Source organism: Rhamphochromis longiceps, linkage group LG7 (assembly GCF_057381845.1).
Source record: "Rhamphochromis longiceps isolate RC_006_pf linkage group LG7, R_longiceps_female_GT1.1, whole genome shotgun sequence".
NCBI classification, from domain to species: domain Eukaryota; kingdom Metazoa; phylum Chordata; class Actinopteri; order Cichliformes; family Cichlidae; genus Rhamphochromis; species Rhamphochromis longiceps.
In genome coordinates this window covers 70587811-70604772 of record NC_140563.1, presented here as the reverse complement: position 1 = coordinate 70604772, position 16962 = coordinate 70587811, and the positions used below count along the sequence as shown (strand labels likewise).

Genomic DNA, 16962 nt, shown 5'->3' with positions numbered 1-16962 from the left:
CTTTTTTTTAATCTCTCACACTGATAAGTACAGCCTGAGGCTGCATATGTCTCAGGTGTGCTGTTACTTGCCCAGATGTGTTCTTTCTTTTGCGATGGAGGCAGAAGTAGGTATGTTCCATATTTACTCTAATTAAGTCTATCAACTATCTTTTAAGTCAAAACTGGACCTGCTGTTAGAAAAGTCAGGCAGCTTTGTACCTCATATGATCAGCTGATTTGTTCAATTTAACTGGAATAATTTGCATTTCATAGAACTGTAAGCCTGCAAACAGTATTTTGTGAAGCGTTAATTGCTCTGCACTGAAATGTATTTGGGGTTGTAGATATAATTGGTAATTAATAGTTGGTGTGTTAAATTGTGAACCTATGAATTTGTTTTATCGTTTCACTATTCTAAAGTAGAAATTAAAGGTTGGTGGGTATTTTCAGTGTACATATAAATGTTACCACCAAGTTTTTGACAGTTTTTGTCATTCGACAATTGTACTTTTTAAATATGTTCAAGGTCCTGTCAGACCATTCTAATCGATTGTGGCTATAAGGATGTGTGACAGATCACATCAAGATATTTATCACTTTAAGTTCATACCTATAAACAATATTCCCAGGAGCATGATAAATATTCAGTACTTCATTCCATTACACACACACGCACATCTTGAAATGTAATTTGCAAATCCTATTTAACTTGTGCAAAATTTGTGAGCATGAATATTTAGAGTATTTGTATTTTTCGTGTTAGGCATTCTAAGGAGTCCAGAGAAAGCTTTGTTTTTGCACATCACTAACACGATTAAGTCAGTGTTTTACATGTAAATCACGGAGAAGTTTGAATGATGAGAAACACTAGCTCCCATCTGGATTATGCCTTTTCCTGGGAAAATTGTTTTTGTTATTAATTTTTTACCTACCTTTTTAACCTTTACAGTGTTCCAACTGTTTCGAAAAACAAGTTGGAAATCTGTTTATATTTACTATGTTGTGAACATACTGATCCAACATACCTATCCACTTCTGTTTCCCATAGCACTTTCCCTGCAGGGGACAATAAAGCTAACTTAGAAACAACACAAAATGATAACTTGCCTCTCCATAAAGAACTTGTGCAATAAAACTGGCTTAAACGCATGGAAGGTGTTGAAATGTTCAGCAAAACTTCATTTTCCTTTCATTCCTGTGAAAGTGCATCAGTCCCCTCAGGGGGTTGCATTTGATTGCTCTGTGAAAACATACTGCTCTGTCAGGCTCTTTTATTTAAATGGGAGGAGGCATATTATATTCAACCAATACCCCACTTTCTTTTATTCAGTTTGAAAAAAAAGAAAGAACTAGCATTTAATCGAAGGTTAGCAGATTTTTCATAACCATTTTCTAGTTATAGTACATGAGATTACTATCTTATTTACAAATCACTTTTTCTTTATTTTGTCATATATGGTGACATTAATGATGACATATTTGTCATGTGCTTACTAGAATTGTTTGTCTCATAACACAATTAAAATACAATATCTGTTTCAACTTTTCCAGGGGACTCCACAGTGTAAAGATAGAGACTCAGTTAACAGAGCAGCCAACAGCAAATGAAATGTTAAGAGGCTGGATAAGAGTCAATTCAGAAGTGATTATTGTTGTGAACTGCTCTATCAATAAAACAGAATTGAACTGTTTATTGATAAGAACATGAAAAATTATCGGTGTGATTTTTGTTTGTTTCCCTTAAATGTGTTTGGTTTTGTTAAATATACATTTTATTGTTTATGCAGATAAAACTGACCTTAGATTAGCAATCACGAAATGAGTAATTTAGCAATAAATGTGATGAAGATGTTTACATGTTTTTGTGCTCAGAGTAAGAAGAATTTGCTAGAGATCTGTGGAATCTACCTGACCAGCCTCAGCACAACATGATCTTTCACTTTTTCATCGGTAAGTTCAGTTTCTAATCACTGCCATATGTTTTCTGAACTTTCACTCAGTGAAGGAAGGACCATTAAAATCACTAGAGCTTGGAAACAAAGCACCTGGACTTCTTTAAGTTTCCTGAAGACAGTTCACCTCGCATCCAAGAAGCGTCTCCAGTTATAAAATGAAATGGTGGAGAGCCCTGGGTATTTAAACCCTAGTAGGAGTGATCCCAAAAGAGGGCCTGGGAAGGATCTCAAAACTGGATTATAGATGGCAAACAGTTGGACACTTCCAGTGCAGGACCCCTGGGGTGTGGGACAGAGGGAAAGGGTGTGGTGGTATTCTCACTCACTGAAATGAGGGAAACAGGTGTTAGAATGGGTTTCAGATGCTGATCCAAGGTGTAAGTTGTGAATTGCAAAGTCTTTTCACAGGCGCAGGTGAAGCATAGAGGGGTAGGTGGTCAGGGTGAGGTGCAAAGGTAATCCAATGAGTGATCTGTTAAAGTCAGAGTGCTGGGTGGGGAGCAAGGCAGGTGAGCATAGTTGGAGAAACTGCGAGTTGAAGCGATTGAACCAAGGCAGGCTATGGCAGTGAGTCTCAGCAACATCCGGAGATTTTCTGTGAGAAGAAAGTCAAATTTAGGAATAACTATAACCGCGACTAATGAGGGCTAGCAGACAATCTGGGCTGCCGGCTTAGGTGCAGCCTTTCAGCAGTGATGCGGCAGCTCTGCCCAGAGGTGGAAATGCCAGGATTGTGAAAAAAACCCAGCACTCACGCAAACCATGACAATTCCAATCACTTTCTTTTCAAACTCTTTACCATGACCTGGATAACAAAACATTAGAATTCAATGTTTAATCTAACAATGAATAAAACTTCCTGTAAAGAAAGTGACATTGCAGTTCTCATGTTGTGAGATGTGATGTCCAACACCTGCAGGTGCACCTCCTCTTTGAGGAAAAGTCCAAGTTGTTATGGCCAGGGCAGGGAGCAGTTGTCAGGTTGATCAGGTGTGCTGTTCAAGGTATTTTAGCTGAAGATTTGCAGACATGCAATCACTTGTTGAAGGTTTTCCTCTTGTTGTCACGTGTTTTTCTTCCCAATCTATTAAATTTAAACTTATTTTTAGTTCTCATCATAACTCTTGTAAAAACAAAAATGTGAACACCTTTCTCCTTCTAGAAAGCTATAATTTAGAAAAAAAACACTTCACTGTGACGCTTTGGAAAAAAGGATCGATTTAACGATATGCTGAAATATTTAAACTGCAGACAACTATTTTATTTTTATGTCTGTTAAAAGACCTACTTTCCCGAGTCTGGAAGAAATGTCCAATACCTCAAATGTCTTTGGTCAGTTTGTCTCTCTGCAGCTTTCCTTCCAGCAGTTCACCTTCAGGACTACAAGGACTTCCAGGACCCATGCCCCATCAGCTCCTGTAACCCCCAGCTGGGTGACCTGTTGGTTGGTCGTGCTGCTCAGCTCTCAGCGTCATCCACTTGTGGTCTGGATGGACCACAAAATTACTGCATCATCGGATATCTGGAGGTCAAATAGAAAATTCATACACACAAAGTGTGTGTGTGTGTGTGTGTGTGTGTGTTAAGTGAAGCAAGATATGTCAGCCTGTGTGTGAATAAACTACAGCTGAACTCATTTTCTCTTTGATTGATGTTTCTGGCTGGTCTTCATACTGAAGCATGTTCAGATCTGTGTCTTTATTATCTGACGCTGTTCTCTTCACCCTGAGGATCATTTCCACCTCTCCCGTCGTGTATGCTTTTCTCTTTATTTTCTTTTCCTTCTGATGTATCGTCAATCTTTGCATTATTTCTCCAGCATTCAAAGTTCTTCTGACTGGTGAATCACCCGAGCATGAAAAGGCTCAAAGGATGAACAAGTAAAAATAACAGACAACTTGGCAATGATCCAGTTTTAAATTGTATGTTCAGGCTCTTCAAGCACAGCTTAAAGCATGACTCTGTCTTCTGCATTGATCAATAACAAAATAAATTTGTTATATCATGGAAGATGCTATTTTTGCCTGGGCTAATAGCCTGTTCCATGATTTGTAGGCGTTGGTATAATGAAGAAATAAGCATTACCTCCTTTATGGTGATTGAAATACTTAATAAATGAAATTAACTACAATAAACTACATGAAATATCATTACTACTAAAGTAATGATATTTCATGTAGTTTACTTGTAGTATTATAAACCCAGAGGTAATCATTGATCAGGCTGGTTTATGTTTATTCATAGGAGGGGCAGAAATGTTTCACATGTGACTCTCGGCTACCATATCATCGCTACAACAGCCCAAACAGCCATCGTATTGAGAATGTCATCACAAATTTTGACCTCGAGAGAAAGCTGAAGTGGTGGCAGTCGGAGACTGGTAAGTTTGAGTATTTCTGCAACAACAAACTGTCCAATCAGAGGGAGAAGGAAAACTATGTGAAATCAATATATTAGTTACAAAAAACATTTTGTTTAGGTGGCAGAATGTGTTTGGGTAAGAGAAAGCACTTAGCTGTGCAACTCTACCCCTACTGCTCTGTGTGTGACAAAGAAACACGACTTACTGTTTGTGGAACGTTACAGTTAAAATATGCTATCACAAATAATCTGCAACACTGTAAGTCTGCTCTGTGTTTGCCTTCTGTGCAGGAGTTCATAATGTCAGCATCCAGTTAAATCTGGAGACTATGTTCCAGTTCAGTCACCTGGTCCTCAGGTTCAAGGTATACCTCTAAAGCGTACTGAATTTAATGTTTTTAGGGAATTAACTTAATGTTAGTCAAAAAGTCGTATGAATAGAAAAGAGCCTACACCTTTAACATTTGCCTAATCAAACATTAAAATAATGCTAATCTGCTCTGTGCAGAGTTTTCGGCCAGCAGCCATGTTGGTGGAACGATCAAGGGATTTTGGGCGAAGTTGGACAGTTGTCCGTTACTTTGCAGAAGACTGTTCTCTTCATTTCCCTTCAGTGTCGACTGCGCCCGCCAGGAGCATCGATGACGTTGTCTGTGACAGCAGATACTCTGGATCAGAACCATCCTTAGTTGGAGAGGTAACAATTGTAACTACAGCCAGTGTGAACATGAGCTTTTTTCTATAGCTCCCCTGGGCTTCAGTCATTCTGGACTTTGTCTTAAGAATTCATTGAGACAAAACTGAAACTAATTCACAGGAATGATAAAATGATGAAGTAATATAACAGCAAAGCATTAATGATGCTTTTTTATACTGGTTCTGTGTAAGTAAATATGTTTGTATTTCTTATATTTGTCCTCTAGGTGGTCCTGAAAGCTCTTGATCCTGTCTTTAAAACAGAAAACCCTCATGCACCGAACATCCACGGTGAGGTTTTCCTAAATAGCTGTCACTGTGTTTATATGTAATAATAATAATAATGGATTGCATTTATATAGCGCTTTTCTAGACACTCAAAGTGCTTTACAATTCCACTATACATTCACTCTCACATTCACACACTGGTGGAGGCAAACCATAGTTGCCCTGGGGCAAACTGCGGGGGGGGTCAGGCTTATTTCTTTTATAACGTTTTAACATGGGAGTCTAAGGCTACATTCACACTGCAGGCGAAAGTGCATCAAATCTGACCTTTTTGACCCTATGCGACCCATATCCGATCATGGTATGACAGTGTGAACAGATCCGATCTGGGTCACTTTCGTATGTGGTGCTGAATCTGATACATATATGATGTTTTAGAAAGCGACTGCAGTTTGAATGATCATGTCGCATTAAATCCGTCTTTTACATCACTGACACAGGACAGACGCCAATTATTAGCACCGGAGAAGTGCACGAGAAGACATCGTGAACACTTCCTGGCCAGCAAGTGTAGATGTTAGTAAAACTGTTGGGAAGACAACGTTGGAGAAACGTGAACATTTTATTTGTACTGTATAATCTGCAGATTCTGACAGAAATCTGCAGCTATCCTTTAAAGCACCGCTCCTCTCTAAAACAGCAATAAGGATAATTACTAGGCCATATGTAAATAACAAAATAACTTTATAACTTAAAGCAAAATTGGGAAACATAAGGTCTGAAACAAGTCTTTATATTAAGGTCCATCAGTCAAACAATATTGCTTGCTCTGGGTCTAAACGGAGCGCGTTGTGTGTGACATCTCTTTTGCGCATGCGGGCCGCTTTGAGGGTTCACACTAGAGCGTGTTTGCTGTCACATTTTATTTGTAGTGTGAACGAGCAGACCAAAAAAATCTGATTTGATCAAAAAATCGGAATTAAGCATTAAGACCTGCAGTGTGAACATAGCCTAAGGGGACCAATGTGCTGCGAACATTAGAGGAACTGCAGGTTTTAGTCTTTCACCCATTTTTTTGCCTCAGGGGTTTACGCTCTTTAACAAGAGGTACAATAGATGTCTAATGAGCCTCCAATAAATGTATCATTCACTAGCTGGGCCCACGTCGTTATTTGAGGTTTAACAGCTTTTTTTGAATAGATAATAGTGAATGGCTTAAACATGAATTGAACTGCAGTTTGGAGTTGAACTGGAGGCGTCTCCTAGGCCTGGCAGATCCCTCATGTACTAATGTGAAGTGAAGAAGTGAAAGACTTGAAAAAGGAGAGGGAGAGTGGTGCACGAAAATGAGACAAAAGAGCTTGTAGAAATGTATATATATATATATATAAATATATATATAAATGGTTATATATAGATAAGAGCTGGAAGGGGCGTGTTTAGAGGCGTAGTCCCCCTCCTGAAATTCAGAAAATGTATCTCCAATTATGTTCTCTGCATATTCATCATTGGGAAAAACTTCCCAGCGACAGACTGAAGATAGACCCTAACAAATGGCGCTCAGCAGCCCTGACACTTTTAATGTGTCTGTCAAATGGAACATTTTAATGGGAATAGGGGAAACGTGTAAAACTGAATATTGTTCTGATCATCATCCTCAGATCTGACCACCGTGACAAACATTCGGGTGAACTTCACACGTCTTTTCACACTTGGTGACACACTGCTGAGTCGAAAACGCAGGAACCCTCAGGACAAATATTACTATTCTGTTTACAACATGGTGGTTCAAGGAAGCTGTTTCTGTAACGGACACGCCAGCCAGTGTGTGCCCATGGCTGGAGTCCACAGGGACGTTTTCACCCAGCCTGGCATGGTATGGAGTAGAGCCGGTCTGAAATTATTCGTCCTTCAGTGATTAACTTGATTATTTAAAGTGATTAGTGCTTCCCATCTGTTAGGATTAGTACTAGTACTTGTTTTTGTACTTTGTTAATATTTTATAACAATGACTTATTGCATTATTGTGAAGCACTTTGGTTTTAAATGTGCTATATAAATAAAATTGTATTGTATTGTGATTTAATCAATGTTAACGTGCTGGGTTTTTTGTTTTTAACAAACAGCTTTGAAAGGCGAATCAAGAACTTGAAAGTCAGTAAAAAGAAATTAAAGATGAAGGCAAAAATTGAGAGAAAAGATTATATGTATTTGGGCAGCTGTGGCTTAAGAATTAGAAAAAGTCATCATGCATGTGTGACCTCTGCTATCCACAAATCAGTGGTCTTTGGGTAAAACTGGTGTTCTGGCCAGCAGGGGAAAATAGATGGAGTCCTAATATAACCTCTGCACATTTTTAATCAAATGTGTGTATGCATCATTTTTCCCTCGACATCACACTACACCTGAAACTGCAGTTGAGCTCAGCAGGTAAAGATATTTTCTGATTTCAGGTTCACAGACAATGTGTTTGTAAGCACAATACAGCTGGAGAAAACTGTGAGAGATGTCAGGATTTTCACAACGACTCCCCCTGGAAGCCTGGAGGAGAGGGTGCAGCAGACATCTGCCGAGGTAACTCAAATTGACATAAATGTATCACTTTTTAATGTTTTATTTAAAAAAAAAGAGATTGTTGGAAACATTATCAAAAATATTTTTAGGTTTTTGGCTAATACACAAATGTCATTGTGATTCAGTTGTCAAACTGATGTTTGCAAAATGTTTGCATATTTGCAAAGCCTGAACGTATAAAAAAATAAGAAATCAGTTTTCCCTTTCAAAGAACTTTTGCTGAGGCAGCAGAAGGTCAACTTCCTTCTGTAGAACCTACATCTGTATTACAGATTCATTTTAGATATCAGAATACCTCACATGATATCAAATTACAACTAGAGTAAGTAGTAAGTAGAATTGCTTACATTTGTGGATAGCATATGATTATTAGGGATTTTCAATCATTCTTAAACACATTCCTTTGATGTGAAATGAAATTTTGCTGTCTGGTTAAAAGTCAAAAGTATATGTCCACTTTAATGACTGAATTATTTATTTTGTTCTGATCTATTTTAGATCCAGACAAAGGTTAAATTAAAATAGATGAAAGACACAAAACTAGAAGCTCAGGTGATGCATTTGATGGCTTTTTGTCCCATTTTAAAATTGAATATCAGCACTTTTCAGTAACAATAAATGGTTCTGTGTGTGGTCATAGAACAACCTTGCACAATTTAAGCATGATTTAGACTTTCTACCACCTATTTTTTTTATTAATGTTATAATAAAATAATATTAGTAAATTATAATACATTATTTCAGTCTAAATTTTTATTCAAATCATTTTAATTCTAATAAATGTGTTCACCTTGAATCAGAAAAGTAGAACATGAGCAGCGAAAAAGAAGTAAAATAAAATAGCTCTGTTTCCTGTTGCCTCGATTGTAGAGGGGGACTTTAAACAGGAAATAAGCAGGGAAGAGGTCAGCGCGGATTCAGCAGGTAGGGAACATAAAATCAGCTGTAATGTCTCAGTGTGGGGAAAACAATCACAACCATTTCTGCTGAGAGCTTCAGTCCATTTTCTTACACAGCTGAATTCAACCAGATGTGAGCAGATGTTTCCTGACCTGTCCTGGCTGAGTCCATCCTCTACCCTGACAGTACCCTGTTTATGCTGTATTTATATTACACTATAGAGTTGGTATGAATTCAGTCAGTGAGTCTCTGCTGCAATTGATGGAAGCTAACTGTGACCATGATCCCACAGCCACTGTGCAGCAGTCACACTGTTCTTTACTTTGAACCCATCACAGTGCAGTAAACTCTCCTGTTCATCCTGCACTAACCTGCAGCCTTTAAATAACACAGTCTGCCTCAGTTTGTTTAGCAGCAACTTTATGAACAAACATCATGTGTCACGTACAGATTCAGAGACATGAGGACTTCCATGTAGGGCTGCCACAAACGATTATTTTTGCGATTAGTCGACTAATCAGATCATCACCCATTGGACGTAAAACATACAGCTTATTGCACCAGCAGCATCTGCTCTTATATAACTATCATTAGCTTACAGCTGTAAGTGTTTAAGGTCTGTGCTAACTAAAAATAAAGACAAGATGATAGTTTATTAAATTTTAATGAAATTTGCAGATTGTTTCGGTGAAGTTTAATAAACTCCTTGCTATCTAAAATATAACAGGACACTGGAGTAAATTCTGGAGCATCTCACACTTCTGATAATCAGCTGTCTGCTTGATGTTTATTCAGCTGTGTAAAAACTATAACTTTAATCTCAGACAAACCGATTTACTCAGGAACAAATAAAACACTAAAAAAAAAAAAGCCAAACAACAACATTTTTAAGTTATCTAAGTGACTCATATATCGTGTTTAACCTGAGTAGCGAAAGACGGCGGTGGGTTTGAAAATGATTTGCCGGTGTTCTCACGGCTCTAGTGAGCCTCGCCCCCGGCTAGCTATTGAGCTAGTGGGTAACAGATGTCTCCAAAAACGTCGGAGCGCTTTTGAAAATATGTGGTGTTCTGATAAACTGAGCAGATATTTGAGGTTTACACAGCTACATTCTCGCCTGAAAATATGTTAAACGTTTATTTTGTGACCCAGAAAGAATAATAAGAGTAACATTAAAACTAACTAGCTGCCGCCATTGTTGGAAACTAAGCTGGGCTGCGCTATGAATTCTGGGTCAGAGCTACTTTTTCTTCTTCGGGGTTTAACGGCAGCTGGCATCCTTGTACATGCAGTGCTGCCATCTTCTGTTTCAGTCCGTTATTACACTCTTAAATCCTGCTACTTATTCCTGCGTCTTTTGGGATCTTACAAAGCTTCAAACGACGCGTCAACTATTAAATCAGTCGTTGACGATTTTGATAGTCGACGTAGTCGTGACTAGTCGACTAACCGTGGCAGCCCTACTTCCATGTGAGCTTTAAATGAGGATCCTTCCTTTAATTCTAACCTCTCTCCTTTCTCTCCTTCTTTCTTATCTGTCTCCATCTCTGAGTGAAATTAGCTTTCTGCCTTTTCTCTCCCATTAGAAATAAACCAGCTGGACCTTTGACATTATTTATCAACATAAATTAATACAAATTAAAAATAGGAATAGGAGGAATAAAATTCAGTAAAATTTTACACTCCAATCTCATTTTCTGGCAGAATTTTTGGAGTTTAAAATTATAAACCTCTGACCATTATTGTCTACAAGGTTAAAATGTGAATGTTAAACAGCACTTCCTGTTCTTACAGCAAAGAGGTGGCTGGGCAAAAGGAACAATAAAGGATTGTATCAGTTTGGCCAGAAAACATCTTGATGATCCCCAAGAATTTTAGGGAAAATACTCTGGGGACTGACAAGACAAAAGTTAAACTTTTTGAAAGGTGTGCACCCCATTACATCTGGCATAAAACTAACAGCATTTTAGAAAAGCAACATTATAGCTTCATTAAAATATGGTGGTGATAGTGTGATAGTTTGGGGCTGTTTTGCCTTCTCAGCACCTGGAAAACTTGCTGTGGTAAGTGTAACCATGAAATTTTCCATCTACCAAGACATCCTGAAGGAGAATAGCAGGCCATCTGTTCATGACTTCAAGCTGAAGCGCACTTGGTTTCTGTAGCAGGACAATAATCAAAACCCAGCAGCAAGTCCACCTCTGAATGGCTTAAAAAACACTTTGGAGTGGCCTAGTTAAAGTCCTGACCTTAATCCAATTGAGATGCTGTGGCATCACCTTAAAAAGGCAGTTCATACTCCAAAAACCTCCAGTGTGGCTGAATTACAACAATTCTGCAAGGATGAGTGGGCCAAAGTTCCTCCACGGCTGTAAAAGTGTCATTGCCAGTTAATACAAATGCTTGATTGCAGTTGTTGCTGCTAAGGGTGGTCCAACCAGTTATTAGGTTCAGGGGGCAATCACTTAATCACACAGGGCCATGATGGTTTGGAATTGCCCCCCCCCCCCGTAATAATAAACCACTTCATTTAGAAACTGCGTTTTGTGTTCCGTTTTGTTATCTTTGTTTTATACTTAAATTTGTTTGATAATCTTAAACACCTCTGTATCTTGTTTGTTGACATGATTATTTTTTTCCATAACTTTTATACTTTAAAATGCTGTTTTCTGTCTTTCTTAGCATGTAATTGCCACAGTCACTCGGACTCGTGTCACTTTGATGCAGCTCGTTACGAAGCGACTGGAGGTGTGAGCGGCGGTGTGTGTGATGACTGCGGCAACAACAGGATGGGGCCTCAGTGTGAACAGTGTCAACCTTTTTTGTATCAGGATCCGCAGAGAGCGAAGGATGACCCACAAGCCTGCATACGTAAGCTTTTATTGTTATTTTACTTTTTGAATATTCATGCTCTCACTGTTCCTGTAGAAATGAGTCTCACCTTTTTCTGTTTCTATTATTTTCTTTCATTGCTGAAGTGGTGCGGCTGGATGTTTGTCAGAATGCAGCTCTTTATGGGATATTTTCTATGTTAACAGTAATGTCTGAATGTCAAACCCAGTGCTTTATGACTTTTACCAACATGGTGCAGTAACAGTCTCCATTAACTCAGTGAAAGCTGATAGTAAAATATGTTTATGGTACAGGTATTCAGATATTCGTTAAGTTGCTTGAAGACATTTCACCTCTCATCCGAGAAGCTTCTTCAATTCTAGGTGGAGAATCCCAGAGTTCAACCATTTGACCTTAGAACTGAAGAAGCTTCTCAGATGAGAGGTGAAACATCTTCAAGCAACTTAAAGAAGTCCAGACGCTTTTCTTTCCAAGATCCTTAGACTACAATGACCTGGATGACTGAGAACCTTCACAGACAGTTGTTCTGGTAATTAAATCTCAGCAAGTTTGTGGCTGATGGAGTCGTGCTTGGTCCATGAATTTGACTTGGTCCATAAGCTGTTTTCTTATCAAATGGGCTCCTCACCACAGCCCATAATGACGCTTAGGCCGGTGTCCCAGTGGACCGATAAGTCCACTCCTGGCTCCAGTATAGCACTACATTTCTGATCAAGATGGCAGTAGATTTGGGTGTAGTGTTTTTTTCAGTTTATCACAGCTATGGTATCATGCATAACTTTTGTCGCAAACAGAATGTGTGTAATTGCCAATTTCAATCACAGTAGTAGCAGACTGTCTATCTGTAGTTGATGGCACAATAACGAGAGCACTGTTTATGTTGATATGACTGTAGCCTCAGGAGGAGGGTGATTACCCAACACAGATCAGCCCCTTGTTTCTCAGGGAAGCTGTCTCATAACAAGATGATGATTATTGTATGGTCTTTAATTTATAATGTTGTTTTGATCTGGTCCTTTAGAAATAAATCTACATTGAGTGAAATGACGTAACAGCTTTGGGATGATGATGTCATACCATGTAATGGTGATGTGTTTCAGCATGTAACTGCGATCCAGCTGGTTCACGTGGCGGCGGTCAGTGTGACGCTCTGAGCGGTCAGTGCGTATGCAAAGAAAATGTGGAGGGTCAACGTTGTGATCGCTGCAAACATGGCTTCTTCAGCCTGAGGCAGGATGACCCCACGGGTTGTCAGGGTGACCAAACAACTTTATTTGTCCTGTTGTCATTCTCAACAAAGGAGCTCCTGCTTGTGTGTATATGATGATTTCAACGAGCTGAAGGTATGAGCATGACAGAAACTTTCAGGCTGACTGTGTGTGTGTGTGTGTGTGTGTGTTTCAGCGTGCAGGTGTCATCCTTTGGGGAGTGTTGGGTCATGTGATCAGCTAACAGGAACTTGTGAATGTGACCCAATGGCAAGTGGACCGCTGTGTGATCGGTGTCTGGTAGGCCACATCTGTAAAATAAGTAATTTACTCTTTAGCTTCCTTTCATCCTCATTAAATTTAATTGATAATAGAGCTGGGAAATAATTCAAACAAATAATAATCCCAACCTAAGGAATATAATGTACACAGATAGGTAATGCCAGGATTCAAGTGCCTGTGTCCTGCCTGCTTTAGATGTGCCATGGATCCAACACAGCTGATTTAAATGGCTAAATGACTTCTTCAGCATGTCTTGAAGTTCTCCAGAGGCCTGGTAATGAACTAATCATTTGATTCAGGTGTGTTGACCAGGATGAGATCTAAAACCTGAAGGACATTGTCACTTGAGGCCTGGCGTTGCCTACCCCTGTACACTGTTAAGTGCTGATTTTTACAACCAAACAACCTCTGGCTAAGCAGATGCCACAACACAGAGGAACTACCTGGTTAGGCCAGGACGCTGCAGTCTATTTACACCTACAGGCCAGTGGACACTCTTTCAATGGTGAGGATGTATCGTGGACAGGGAGGAATGCTGGTTTGAGCATGGAGTCAAGGAGGCCATTTACAAAACTGAGCTCACAGCCCATTGTTCCTTCAGTGGTTTTAGTTTTAATCATTGTGCAGATGAACTGCTCATAAGGTTGGAAACCTGCAATCAGCTGAGACTGAGAAGTCACATGATGATGACGAAATGTGTCTCCCACTGAAAACATTTCTATAGTTCGTGGACCCCATGGGATTTTCTGGGACTTGGAGATGGCAGTCATAGAAAATAGAGTGGTTGCTGTTGAAACTGCCCCTAGTCATAAAAAAGAGAACTGTGATACACAGCATCAACAGGCTTAAGAGCGCTGGCAGTTAAAGACTGCACAAATTTTTTTGTATACAATATTAAACCCAGTATTTAGTTTCCTCATCAGTTCCACAACACAAGTAATAAAATCTCAAATTTCATCTAAGAAGATACTGAAGTACTAATAACATCAGTTACTGTCATGTAGTGAGAGCATTTTCCATCCCGGATGTGGTAACACGGATGTAGGTAGTGATAACAATGGAAAATCAAAATATCTGAATCACATTAAAACTATCTAATAAATATAATGCTGTGGTCATTCCTGAAGCAGCAAGAAGAAGAAGAACAAAAACTGTATGATTTGAAGGCACATAAAAACTCATTCAAACTCTGCAAGCATTGTCTGAATTTTCAAAATAAATGATGAATGAGTTTTAAAGCATAAAACAGTGTTTAAGTAAACTATATTTTGTCCTTAGTTTGAAATGATTGCCTGGACACAGTGATTCTAAAGCAAATATCACAACATTTTAGCCAGTCTGAGTGAAAGAAAAGTCTGATTTTAATGTCTTTTAATGTGTTTGTGTTCAGCCAGATTTCTGGGGTTTGGGAAACTCTGTGTTCAGATGCTCACCTTGTAACTGTGATATTGGCGGAGCTCACGGCAGCACGTATGTTTTCTTTCTGTCTTTATTTTGTGTGAAACATAATAAAAAGTATTGAATAAAGATCAACAGTCAGTTTGATCTGAATCACAGGTTAGTTTGAGAAAGAAGAAAAATTAACAGGAAGCACCAACTGAATACCAGTAAAATAATCAGAAAAAACAGTTTATTACCTTATAGGTATGGCACGCTGTTGTGAGCTGGAAATTCATCATAAAAGCAGTAATTAGACTCTTAATAACTGACACCATAGAGCCTCCAGTGTGTCACTTCCTGTCTTTTGGGGGGATTTCCTGTCCCGTCAGGTGTTCTCCAGAGGATGGACAGTGTCGCTGTTTACCCAACATGATTGGTCGGCGATGCTCTGACCCTGCACCTGGGTACTTCTTGCCTGCACTGAATTATTTCCTCTATGAGGCTGAACTCACTTTCCCACTGCTAGGAGGAAGGTCTTCTACAATTCCTCCTCCATCGCCTTCTTCTTCTGCTGATCCATCATCTTCTTCTCGGGTGTGTAACAGATGACAAGCCACCTGACACAGAGCTTGGAAAGAAAGTGAATGGAGTTCTTTAAGATAGATAGATAGATGCAGCATTTTGTGAGAAAAGTTGCGAGACATGTAAAGAAGGTAACTAAAAGGAGTATTCAACTGACAATTCTATGTCAACTATTGCAGATGATTTTAAATAAATTTTTAATATCTTGTAGATTTTAGTACAACATGGCGGTGCACATAGTCGCAGTTGTTTAAGGGCCCCCAATTAGGTGATCTTCTTTTTCTTTTTGTTTCCTTTTCTTTTTCTTTTGTTTCCCTTATTGTGTAGCCAAATTCACCTTAAGTCATTGGGAATTATACAACATCAGTTATGACAGCCAGAACCCCGTTACCAGCGATTATCAGTGGATCAACAACATCCCAGAGAACTGCCTGCGGTGCTAATAACAGCAGTCTACATACCACCAGACGCTAATGCTAGCACAGCCCTTGCCTACCTGAACGACACGATCTCCGAACAGCTACGGACATATCCAGAGGAAGTACACATCATCGCAGGGGACTTTAACAAAGCATGCTTAAAAACTGTGCTGCCTAAATTTGTACAACATGTGAAATGCCACATGAGAGGGAATAACACCTTGGGCCATGTTTACTCAAATATTAAGCAAGCCTACAGATCTGTTCCCCTCCCCCACCTGAGTATGCCCGACCACCTCTCCCTGCTCGTTGTCGCGGCATACACACCACTCAGGAAAAGGACAAAGCCCACCATCAGAAACATTAACACCTTTTCTAAGGAAGCTCTGGCTCAGCTGCAGGACTCTTTTGCCCTCACAGAGTGGCATGTCTTCGAACATGGCGACCTATAGACCCACACATCTGCAGTGGTGAGTTATGCACTGCATGGACACTGTCACCACGGAAAAGTAGGTCCAGGTCAGCCCCAACTGTGAAACCTGGATGACGAGTAAAGTTCAGGAATTGTTAAAAGCACACAACTCTGCATACAAATCTGGGGAGCACGATATGTATATCAGAGAAAGAGCAGACCTTAAAAAAGGCATCAGAGCAGCAAAACCGGACGATTCAAATAAACTATCGGATCACCTCTCAGACAACAACTCCAAGAAGGTATGGGAGGGCCTGAAACACATCACCAACTACAAAGGCAATGGGACAAATACGGATAACATGGACATCTCATTAGCAGAGGAACTTAACCACTTCTTTAGCCGCTTTGAGAGAACTGTAGACACACCTACCATGCACACCGCTCTGCCACAGCCTTCTCTGAGCACAGCCCTCACACATTTACTCTTCAAGAAAACTAGGTTTGCAGAGCAGTACCAGAGAAAAGCTGCTGGCCGAGATGGAATACCTGGGAGTATCTTCAAAGCCTGTGCCGACCAGCTGGCTCCTGTTTTCACCAGACTATTGGACCTCTCCCTGTCACATGCCACTGCCCCTCATTGCCTGAAATCAGCAACAATAGTTCCGAGTCCACCACCATCAGTGCTCCAGTGGTCGCAAAGTTCTTCAAGAAGCTGGTCTTAAAGCACATAAAGGACTGCATCACACCTAGTTTGGACCCCAACCAGGGTCGGCAACCCTGGGCACGCGTGCCACAGCTGGCAAGCTAAGGGTTAACTGATGGCACAACCATAGCTGGACTGGCCATCGGGCATATCGGGCATTTGCCCGGTGGGCCAATAGTGAATTTTGTTTTTATGGGCCAATGTTTTTTTGTTTGTTTTAGTTTTTGTAACGGTATAAACAATGAAAGGTGGTGTATTGGCCAGGTGCTGGCCAATGTGTAAAAATAGCTCAGTTGAAGTTATGAACTGTTTCTGACAGAGAAATAACACCAGGATACTTTTCTAAGCACCTGACACCTGGTAACTGTGCAGGGGCATGTCTAGCAAAGTTTTGCCAGGAGGCCAGGCAGGGCATTAACAGGGAA

The 16962-nt window shown here is 39.8% G+C and overlaps 1 protein-coding gene across 1 annotated transcript in view; it reads left to right on the top strand.

Moving 5' to 3' along the window:
• LOC146666956 (laminin subunit beta-4-like) overlaps positions 1-16962 on the top strand; it is a 75886-nt gene that overhangs the window by 8231 nt on the left and 50693 nt on the right. Inside the window, exons 2-14 of the mRNA XM_085415105.1 lie at positions 1854-1931; positions 3274-3464; positions 4181-4316; positions 4589-4662; positions 4806-4994; positions 5221-5284; positions 6883-7097; positions 7675-7795; positions 11378-11566; positions 12649-12804; positions 12953-13056; positions 14429-14508; positions 14808-15012. Coding sequence (XP_085271231.1) covers positions 1910-1931; positions 3274-3464; positions 4181-4316; positions 4589-4662; positions 4806-4994; positions 5221-5284; positions 6883-7097; positions 7675-7795; positions 11378-11566; positions 12649-12804; positions 12953-13056; positions 14429-14508; positions 14808-15012 — 1746 coding nt within the window. The 5' untranslated portion in view covers positions 1854-1909. The remainder of the gene's footprint in view (positions 1-1853; positions 1932-3273; positions 3465-4180; positions 4317-4588; positions 4663-4805; positions 4995-5220; positions 5285-6882; positions 7098-7674; positions 7796-11377; positions 11567-12648; positions 12805-12952; positions 13057-14428; positions 14509-14807; positions 15013-16962) is intronic.